The 10,989-nt window shown below is 44.5% G+C and overlaps 1 protein-coding gene across 4 annotated transcripts; it reads left to right on the top strand.

The window, feature by feature from the left end:
• Positions 1–211: 211 nt before the first annotated feature.
• TUBB6 (tubulin beta 6 class V) lies at positions 212–7,599 on the top strand. 4 transcript variants are annotated; one of them, XM_062487963.1, is made up of 5 exons: positions 212–305; positions 885–993; positions 2,090–2,200; positions 6,417–6,484; positions 7,343–7,599. In XM_062487963.1, the coding sequence occupies exons 1-5, from the start codon at positions 249–251 to the stop codon at positions 7,478–7,480; spliced, it is 483 nt and encodes a 160-aa protein (XP_062343947.1). In that variant the 5' UTR covers positions 212–248; the 3' UTR covers positions 7,481–7,599. The 4 variants fall into 4 exon arrangements, with proteins under 4 accessions (XP_062343947.1, XP_062343938.1, XP_062343919.1 ...); XM_062487954.1 differs by having other exon boundaries at positions 6,417–6,501; positions 7,108–7,599; XM_062487935.1 differs by having other exon boundaries at positions 6,417–7,599.
• The last annotated feature ends 3,390 nt before the right edge of the window (positions 7,600–10,989 follow it).

The following is a 10,989-nucleotide window of genomic DNA, read 5'->3' as shown; positions in this document are numbered from 1 at the left end:
TCAGCAGAGCACGGACGGGATCTGGCGCTGGGGCAGGAGGAGCCCCCAGGGACCCCCGCTGCCGCCGGGGACAATGCGAGGGCCGGTGTCGCAGAGCGGGCGGTGTCGCCCCCCGGGCCGAGGGCGGTGCCGGGCGAGCGGCGGGGGGAGCGGGAGCCCATAAAGCACCGCCCGGTGGGACGGCGCGGAGCACAGCCGGGCTGGGCGGCGGGACAGCGGGCGGACGGCGGGGAGAGCGGGGCGCAGCCATGAGGGAGATCGTGCACATCCAGGCGGGACAGTGTGGGAACCAGATCGGGACCAAGGTGAGCCTGAAGCGGAGCCGCCGATTTGCGGAGCCTCAGAGCGCCCGGGGGACGCTCCCGGTGGTTTCCCGGGGCTGTCGGAGGCCCCCCGGCAATGCTGCACGCCTGGGGCCGGGCTGTGCCGGCCGCCCCCGCTCCCCGAGGAGCCGCTGCCGGGCGCGCCCGGGGCACCGCGCATCGCTCCGCTCCCCGTGACCATAAAAGGCCGTGGGAAGTACCGAAACCAAAGGGGACAGGTTTATAAAAATTGTTTTAAAAGCTGTTTTTTTTGTTTTTTGTTTGTTTGTTTGTTTGAGCCGGCCAGGCTGCGGTTGAGAAGCGGGGGAGGGCGGCAGAGGCCGGGCAGCCCCTCCGGGAGCGGAGCCGCCGCAGCCCCGTCCGCTGGGTTTGAATCCCGGTGCCCGCCCGGCTCCCGCTCCTGCTCCCGCTGCCGCACGGGCAGGGAGGGGCGGCGGGCACGCCAGGAATCCGGCAGCTGCCGCGGGATCGCCGCCGCCCCCGGCCCGGGCGCTGGGCAGGGCCCCCGGTGCTCCGCAGGGAAGCTCCCAACCAGCCCACGTCTCGCTTTTCCTTCCTTAGTTTTGGGAAGTGATAAGCGATGAGCATGGCATTGACCCAGCCGGAGGCTATGTCGGTGACTCAGCGCTGCAGCTGGAAAGGATCAATGTCTACTATAATGAATCATCTTGTAAGTGTGGGACGGGGAGGGGTGCGGGACAGGGGACTCTGTGGGAAGGGGCACAGGAATCAGATAGAAGACGGGCTCATAAAGCCATATTGCACATCTGGGCGTGCATGCCACATCTGCTCCTCACGTGCCACCAGCTCCCCAGCTGTGCCCAGCTCAACAGAAAATATTATCTACTTTCTTACAAAGTATTAAGATGGCTGGGTACTATCTCCCCACGCACAGAGAAATGGCACAAGGAGCTGTCCTTAGGGTCTAGAGGTGGAGGTTTGTTTATTATTTAACATCACCATAGGCATGTGCTCTTCAAATGTGTGATTGCTTCACCAAATGCATTTCTTCAATTACTCCAAATTAAACTGTTGGTTATATGTAGTCTCTCTTTAATTTTCATGAATGGGAGGGTTGGGCCACAGGTAATAGAGAACTGTTTGATTAATAAGATGCCAAAAGGCATCCAAGTCCTCAGAGTCCTCTGCTGTTGAAAGGTGTGAACAGCGTAAAATAGGGATCTGGAGTCCTTTGGTCTGGGGTCCTGAACCTGTAAGTGTGAATATTTCATCTTTTGTCCAGCTGGGGTTAATTAATTTTATTTACCTGAGTTTCCTTGAACAAATTCAACTTGACACGGATTGTTTATTTTGTGCTTTGTGGTAGGTGTGATGACTGCTACTGTTTGCCATGTACACTAAATAGTTCTTTCAGTGGAGGAGAATCCTTCAAGCATAAAAGCTGGTGGAGATCTGTTAGGATAACTGGAACATATTCACAGAAAAGAGTACTGCTTTCTTAAAAAGAACAAGTAAACAATTTTTTTTCTAATCAGAAACTCCTAATATCTCTTGCTAATAAAGAGCTTACAAAATGTAAAATCTGTAGAGCCTAAATTATGTCAGGTCTGTCTTCCAAGCTAAATTGATTTATTCCTATGGAGGTGGGTTTTTCACCACCATGACTTTCTGTATAGGAAATACTTATATATGTATGAACTATATATTAGACTAACAATATGAGACATAATATATTTGTGTATTGAAAGCTGTAACTGTGTTAGCTTGTTTCTGAACATTAAGGGCGTGCTTACTTTTTATTGTAGCCCACAAATTTGTGCCAAGAGCGGTCTTACTGGACTTGGAGCCGGGAACCATGGATAGTGTGCGGTCTGGTCTTTTTGGTCAGCTCTTTCGGCCTGATAATTTTATCTTTGGTATGTGGATGTTTCATTTTAAAAAACCAGAGCTCTTCTACTGCTGTTTGATTACCAAGTGAATGGTCAAAAAAAGCATTCAATCTCCCTGTTCAGAAGTGACCCTACTGAGAAATCTTAATAGCTATCAATGTAATTGCAATTATCTGTAAGCCAGTGAAAACGTCCTGTTAGCTGAGAAAGGCATTCTGTTGATTATTCTTTTGGTTAGCAAACTGCTGGAAGTTTCCTATGGTATTCAGATAAAGTACATTTGCTTTCCACATACATGAACTCCAGAGAAATCCTGAGGCCAGTTCTTCACAACAAAATGCACAGAAATTATGCAGAAAATGGAGGGGGGAGGGAAAGCCTCAACCACAAACCAACCAGACTAGTCTTCACTTAAATGCACATTAAATGCTTGAGTACAGGATTGTTTTTAGGCTGTGTAATTAAAATTTTTCAGTAGATCCTTGCAGTATAGTAACAGTGGAAGAAGATCATCTGTTACATGGGAAATGCATATGCAGCCAGTTTCTGGGTTAGTTTCTAGCATAATGAGGAACAGCCTGAAAGAATGGAGACATTCTGGTTTTTGCAGTGTTCTTACAAGAGGGTTGTTTTTGCTTTTACTGCTTTACTCGGGACTTCTACAGTACTTTGCATCTAAGCTTAAAAAAAATGCACATTACCTTTCAGAGCATCTTTACAAAGTACAGGAACATTATCAGTCCCTTTGCACTAAAGGAGAAAAAGCATGTGGAAGTTAAGTGAGCCACTTGCTGGAACAGGAAGTCTGAATGAAAGCTACCATGAGAACTTTCTTGTCATTTTGGTTTCCAAGTCTGCACTAGCCGCAAACACATTTCTTCCTGACAGGACAAGCTTAGGTTGGAACTTAGTTGGTATGTTGTATTAACATAAGGAAGGAACAATGCCAGGGACAGACAGAGGAGAGATAAACATAAATTGGATGGTATAAAGCAAACTTTCTGGGTTGTTGGGTTGGAGAGGGGAGTGGAAAAGCCATACAGAGTTCCTTTAAGGCTTTGACTTAAAATTTCTATGCTCTCCATGTTGTTCTCCTGAAAACTCCATGGCGGTGGTGTTATGGGTCTCTTCCTAAGGAGCTGTAAGTTACAACATGTAACTTAAGGGGTAAGCTTAGGGAGAAAAGCCATAGACATAGGCACCTTTATGAAGTCTGTTTCTGTATTCAGGTTGTTCCTTTCATTCCCTTTCACCTGCACAAACCAGACTACCCCTGTGAAAGTGAATTCACCTGACCTATGGAAATACCCGAACTGGAGCTTTACAGTTTGGCACAGCACCAGTAAAACCAGAGCAAAATCAATTCAGAATGTCTCCAACAATAGTCCAGTTTGCTGCACTCCCTTCCTGCCAAGATAACAATGAACCAACAGCATGTGATTGACTTGTATCTGACAGAGGCCCCTGCCAGCATCAGGCACTGTCCTCCCAACCTGCTGAATAATGTAGAATGGCTGAGCGCTGAAGTAATGATCTTCTGTGTCAAAAGCCAACAAAGCATTTTGTTTTCTCTTTTAAAAGTCTGGCCTGGGCCCACAAAGGATTTTGTGGCAGAAGCTGGCAGTCCCACACTTGCTGTACCCCAGGCTGTATGGGCTCATTCTGATGGGGATGTTTTCCACCTCTGCTTGAATAAACCTGCCCACATCTCCACAGCAAGTAACCATGGACCACCAATCAGGATTTCATGCAGGTGTATTGAATAGATGGTCACACACTCCAGATACAGGAACTTTATATCAGACCAACAAGAGATTTGAGATGGACACAAAATAATCCTTATACCTTAACACCTGTGTTGACAAGGTAGTGATTTAAAAGGTGAAGAACTGTAGGTGGAATGATCTTGCTGTATGAGAGCAGCAGCCTGCTGGCCTTCTGACAGAACATAATTGCCCACCAAGAGCTGCTGTGAACTCCTCCTGTGAAGCAGTTTTCACTTGCACATTTTTGCATTTCTCATTAATTTCTTGTGTACATCCTTGCTAGATTTTCTGCAGAGATATTTTTATTCCATTGATCAAAATTCCATTAATTAAAATTCCATTTTAACTTGTACAAACTGATGGGGGCAACCACAAAATAGCTGTCTGGAAGTCAAAGGCAAGTTATGCAGCAGGGCTGTTCGCACCAGGCTTCCAAATGTTAATGTGCAAGCTACTGAGCTCTTTTACCAGGTTTATCTTATATTTTGAGCGTGAAAAAGAGGTGTGAAAGAAGATTGTAGGAAACAAGTGCCATTTTAGAGATTCAGAAATAAATTGACTATTAGACAAGTGGCTTCTCTGCATGTGCAACTCAACCTGAACAGTGTGATGACCCTACAGCGTGGTGAAAGGAGGAGTGATAAAAGCATCTGGAGGTGCCAGGAGTTCAGATGAGTTCTGGGATTGCTTCATGTAGGCTTCTTTAGACCCTGGCAGATGACAGATACAGGATGGTGGAGATGGGCTTTCAGGACTGGCAGAAGATTTGCCAGATCCTGAGTTTTATGGGCATAGGCCCATTGTCCACCTAGACAGTTTAGTCCTGGTGAAATTTGATTATTTCTATGTGTTTGCCTTAGATTTTCAGAGGTCAGGTGGGTAGGCATGTTTACATGTTCTGTGTTGTGGTAGTCTTACCATGCTGTAGAGCCACTGGTTCTGGAAGTATAAGATAACTGGGTGTAGAAGTAGGAAATCACCAATAAAAACACTGGAGACCCTAAGTACATGGCTAACTAGTGGATGGAGTGTAGCGTTGCTACAGGAGTAGCTGATAGTTGTCCTAAAATCAGAATTTACCTCCATGAAGAGATAAATGCCTTCTGCATTTTGGAGTGATGTCTGCTTGTTCCTATGCATCCTGATGTGCTGCCCTATCTGTAGTAGGGGATCCACTCACAAAGACTGCAGGTGCTTACAGACATGTTTCATTCTGGAAGGATATTACTTTGTGCTTTGCCCAGCTGGACAGGAAGTGCTGAGCTCCCTAGGCTCAAAGAAAGAAAACTACAGCAGCATACAGAACAATGCATTAACTAACCAAATACACCATGAGGAAACCAAACATTTATGCAGTGGAAAAAAAGTGCATAGGATTTCAGAAGTATGCCAGCCAGCAGATTCCCTGGTTCATATGCTTGGCACCAACATGGTGCTGTGGGAATTGAAATGAGACATGGTAATAGGAAGGGAGGGAAAGCTCTTGGGGAACAGCACAGGATTTGCCAGCTCTATACTTAATTCTGAAACTATTGCTCTGTCTGAATACCACTGCCAGGAGTACCCTAAGTGAGTTCAGTGGCAAAATGTATGTGTATAGTTGTCACTGTGAGGAACAGGAGTACTAAAAAACTGATTCCCTAATTTAATCCTCGTCATTATCTAACCAATAACAAAATAGTGACAATAGCAAATGATCCACACTGATTATCTTAATAAACTGAGTGGCACATAAAACAAGAAGGCAAGTCTTGGGAAGAAAGTAATTGACGCATCACTTTTCTGAAATATCAGTAATCCAGTTTTGCAAGTAATTTTGCATATCCTAAAGAATAGTGAGTTTGTAAGGAAATCTGTAAAACCTAAAAGGCACTTGACTTCCAAGTTTTGAAATAATGTCCCTGAAGCTTCTGTTGATCATTATTTTCATTCAGGCTAGGCAACCATGAATTTAAAAAGCTATAGTTCCTGATATAATGAATGAAATATGATTTTGAAGCCCAGCTATATTCTTGAATGACAATGTTTTCTCTTTGACTCATAAGAACAGTCCAAGAACCTCTCGTTTTCACTGAGATATATGTATCTATGATTTACTTTTGCATGCATCATGCTCCTTAAAGACAGAAAGCATTTAAATATGAAACAGTCGTGTTTACAGATTCATCAGGATTGGGAATGTCAAAGTTTTCAAAACAAGGAGTTAAGGCCATCTTTGCATGTATGGAAAGTAAAATGACAAAAAAGGAGAAAAAAAAATAACAAACACCCAAAGGCATTAATGAAAACTGCCAGACTATATAAAAAGTTTATGTTGATACTTCTAGTGATATTTGTTGGCAAAATTGAAGAGCACAGTTATCTACCTGACAGATTTATAGCAGCTTTTCTTACAGATGTGAGTCCATTTAGCATGCAAATATCCAACTTTGCCAATAATTTTGTATATTTTCTTTCCCTTTTGTATTGTATTGTAGGACAAACTGGTGCAGGGAACAACTGGGCTAAAGGACACTACACAGAAGGGGCAGAGCTGGTTGACTCTGTGCTTGATGTAGTAAGAAAAGAGAGTGAACACTGCGATTGCCTGCAAGGATTTCAGCTCACTCACTCCCTGGGAGGAGGGACAGGGTCTGGCATGGGAACCCTACTCATCAGCAAGATCCGAGAGGAATATCCGGACAGGATAATGAATACCTTTAGTGTCATGCCTTCTCCCAAGGTTTCTGACACAGTGGTGGAGCCGTATAACGCTACGCTTTCGGTCCACCAGCTGGTTGAAAACACGGATGAAACCTACTGCATCGACAATGAAGCTCTGTATGACATCTGCTTCCGCACCCTGAAGCTCACCACTCCCACTTACGGGGATTTAAACCACTTGGTCTCTGCCACCATGAGCGGGGTAACCACATCCCTGCGTTTTCCAGGCCAGCTCAATGCTGACCTCCGGAAGCTGGCAGTAAATATGGTCCCCTTCCCGCGCCTTCACTTCTTCATGCCGGGCTTTGCTCCTTTGACGGCGAGAGGCAGCCAACAATACCGAGCACTGACAGTCCCAGAGCTCACCCAGCAGATGTTTGATGCCAAAAACATGATGGCAGCCTGTGACCCCAGGCACGGCAGGTATTTGACGGTGGCCACGGTCTTCCGTGGCCCCATGTCCATGAAGGAGGTCGATGAGCAGATGCTGGCCATCCAGAACAAGAACAGCAGCTACTTCGTGGAGTGGATCCCCAACAATGTCAAGGTGGCAGTGTGTGACATACCTCCCCGTGGCCTTAAGATGGCCTCCACCTTCATTGGCAACAGCACTGCCATCCAGGAGCTCTTCAAAAGGATCTCGGAGCAGTTTTCTGCCATGTTCAGGAGAAAGGCCTTCCTCCACTGGTTCACAGGAGAGGGAATGGATGAAATGGAATTTACAGAAGCAGAAAGCAACATGAATGACCTGGTTTCAGAGTATCAGCAATACCAAGAAGCAACAGCAAATGATGGAGAGGAAGCATTTGAAGATGATGAGGAAGAGATGAATGAATAAAAAAAAAACAGGTGTGAGATTTTTTCCAGGCCAAATTCTCAAATCTGGATTTCTGATAATTAGGCTTGTTAACCCATACTTACATTTAAAAAATAATAAAAAAGGGAGCATGAGTTTCAGATGTCGAAGTGCTCTTTAGAGTCTGTCTGGATCACTGAAGACATTCAGCATTTCTGGAAATCAGGCCATTTCTAGTCATGAGACGAATGTGAGGCATTCAGTTAAGACTTTGGCCTGAGAGTCTGAATGTGGAGATTGCTAGTTTGGGATCTTTTCTTTAGGGTCATCATCCCTAAAGCTGTAGAAGAGAAGATGTAAAATAGGCATGAAAATCTACAAATTAGAGCTGCACTATTTTCATCCAATTGTGAGTAAGAAAATCTTAGAGCTTGGAGCATTCTGTACCAAATGTACAATACTGAACTGCCAGAAACAAAATTTATTCATAATAAAAGAAAAAGCTTTTAGTTATTCTGTACAGTAACTGTCAACAGTGATACTTGATTCCAGTCTTCTAAAAAGAAAATAAAAATTAATAGTACCCTCTCAAGCAGAAGTGTTCTGGGCAGTCAATGCTACATAAATACCCAGTGAGCTGCAGGCTAGAGGATGGATTTGTGTGATGTGACTTCATCACTTGCTGCTGCTGAATTACCACAGATGGTATATATGAAATCCCTCCATTTGTGAGGTATTTATCATGAATCCCTGGGGTTTAAAGTGCCACCCCAGTATCTTACTGGTCTTCCTAGCTATCACCAGCTGCTGATGCTAATACTCTATTTCACCCAGCCCATGTTGCTGAAATCCAGATATTCCACAGATCATGGTGGTACAGGGGATATAGGCTATGTGCAAACAGATCTCATGACCCGGGTTAGAAAGTTCACCACACCTACAGATGCTGTGCACGTCTTGCTACCAAGATAGGTTAAAACAACTGGACAGATAAAGGTTAAAGTACAAGAGCATTTATCCACGGTACTCAAAACAGTTGGCAAAATGAAAGATGAACAACAGGTTTATCTGCCCCCATTAAATCCGAGCCAGAAAAGTCTCTGCCTGAGCCAGCTGACAAAGTGACTGCTGGGCATTTGCTCTCCGTGCATGCTTTATGTTTCTGCTCATATCAATTAAACAGCCCTTCTCCATTGGAGAGCCTCTACCAGGGAACACTCTGTCTACTTGGAGTCTCTTATTTAGGCCAGTTCCTAGGCAACAAAGCAAGCAAACAAAGGAGAAAACCTCTGGAAATCCAAACTTTAAATGTTTCAAGAACACTTCTTGCTTTTTCTTCTTGCTTTCAGAAGCACTTTCCAAGCAAAAAATGTTGCTCAGTAATTAAAAAGGCACTTTACAAACATAGTGAAATTTCCAAAGGTCTGCTGCTCCTGACGAGATTGTACTTTGCTAGTTTGGTATTCAGGGAATGAGACAGTACTTTAGGAAGTATATAAACGACGCAACTGTTAAACACATAACCTGAAGCTGTCTGCCCAATTCTATTCCACACAGAAATGGAACTACACTAGCTTTAATCAAGTACAATTTTTTTTGCAGAATGTGACTTCAGAGGTTGAGACAGTTGCTGGAACATGCCAACCAGACTGGCTTTGGCACAGAGGCAGAGCTTGGGAGGGCCTGGCTGATTGTCTGTAGAAGGATCATAGAGGAGTCAGCAAATTCACAGGGGCCACGTTCTTTGCTATGTATAGTGATGCCTAAGGATTTATGAATATCCATAGAGCACCTTCAAACATGCATTTTATAAATGTGAGATGTGGGTATGTCTTAACTACATCATGAGATAAAGTTATAACACAATATACATTGAAGAGAAATTACTATGCAGGGCAATACAAAGCAAAATCCATTGTGAGTAAAGCCATTAAACTTCAAAGTGAAGTTGATTCTTTGTAAATGGTTGACTATTTGCTTTGAAAGGGAGGAGGATGCCTTACAGACTCAGAGCCTGCCATCACACAGCTGTGGCACAGGTTTTCCAATCAAGGCACTAGCATAGTTTCTGCTGAATGAAATAGAACTCACCGTCTTATTGTGTGCAAAACTGCATTTTGTTGTAAAACAGATTTCAGGTCCAAGTCAAATTCTGGTATTACTGTTAAAAAAAAAAAAAAGTCAGTACTTTAAAAATACCAGAAATCTTGGCATTGCTAAATAATGGAGTTATTAACTTGGGGAACCAGCCTGTTCCTTGCTGCATTTCATACACTTGACTCAAAATGCAGAATGCAGACTGAGGCTCTGGAATTCAGAGCTTACAATAGTACTGCTTTGACTCACCCATTCTGGCACGTGTGTTTACTTGCAACTGTTTGATGTGAATTTCTAGAATGTGTGGAGGTGGAAGAGGAAAACTAATGTTCTCCTTAGAAAAAAAGAGACACCTCTTCCATCTGATCCTAGGGAGAAAAAAACCCTGCCACCATAATGACCCCAGGATCATCAGAGGACCAGCCTGTACATAAGCAGTAACAGAGCCAAACAAAGCACACCAACTTCCAGGAAGCACAAACACTTCCTGTTTCTCTTCAGTCAACCACCACTAATCATCTTCCTTTCCTGAGATACAACTGAAAATTGTTTTAGTAGCAAGTTTAGTGAGCAATTCCTTCAGTTGCACTTCCTTTCAAATAACTCCCTGCCTTTTTCTTGGAAACCTCTCTCACTTTGCAATAATATTCTCCACGGAGTTCTACCTGGCTTTGTTACTCTTCTTTTCAAATTCCTCAACTGTGTGTTTTTCATTTCTCATCTAGTTATTCAGCCTAGTCACTGGCACGTTTTATTTCCATCCCTGGCCCACCATATTTTTCTTTTGTACCTGCTTTGCACCTGGCCACAGAGCAGGATCTAGCAGCAGGCTGCCAGGAGAAGCCAGACCCCAGGAGTCCCAGAAGTGCAGCTCCCACTGCTCAGACACAAACACATCTGTCAACGCTAGGCTGTGAAGAAAATAATGGCAGCCTGTACCACTGACACCACTTGGAAACTGGGAGCAGGCAAGACGTTTCCTGGGGAAGAGGGTGTGGCATCAGGACAGAAATTGTAATCTTAGCTCCATAGGTCAGCTCCTTTACAAAGCCACTCTGGTCAAAGCCAGCAAGGAAAGGGGCAGGCCCTCAGCTCACAGTCAGGAGAGTCCTTGCACATGCTGCCTTCACCAAACCACCTCAGGCTCTTGCTTTCTCTGCATCCCACGTTTACTGTTTACTGCTCGGATTACACTCTCCCTTCCTTCTCTTGCACTTGTATCCTTTAGGAAAATGTGGTCACCACTTGGGAACAGGGTCAGGTTGGGAAAGAGGGTCTAGACCTGCTTCTTCTCCCGGCCTTGGGAGGAGCAGGGAGCTCAGCAGTTCACTTGGTGCTGTACGAGCCCCTGGCTGAAGCAGCACTGCTTGCAACAAAAATTAATCTGGCATTATTGGCAGCCACAGAGCAGACTGAACTTGATTTTCTTGATTTACGTTCAACCACCTGACATC

Source organism: Cinclus cinclus, chromosome 1 (genome assembly GCF_963662255.1).
Source record: "Cinclus cinclus chromosome 1, bCinCin1.1, whole genome shotgun sequence".
Taxonomy (NCBI): domain Eukaryota; kingdom Metazoa; phylum Chordata; class Aves; order Passeriformes; family Cinclidae; genus Cinclus; species Cinclus cinclus.
This window is presented reverse-complemented; position numbering and strand designations above follow the sequence as displayed.

Excerpts from the sequence above, each read along its gene's own strand:
- TUBB6 (XM_062487935.1), top strand. The coding sequence starts at position 249 with ATGAGGGAGATCGTGCACATCCAGGCGGGACAGTGTGGGAACCAGATC. Across the intron at positions 994-2,089 it reads CTACTATAATGAATCATCTT|CCCACAAATTTGTGCCAAGA; the intron begins GTAAGTGTGGGA and ends TTTTTATTGTAG. Across the intron at positions 2,201-6,416 it reads GCCTGATAATTTTATCTTTG|GACAAACTGGTGCAGGGAAC; the intron begins GTATGTGGATGT and ends ATTGTATTGTAG.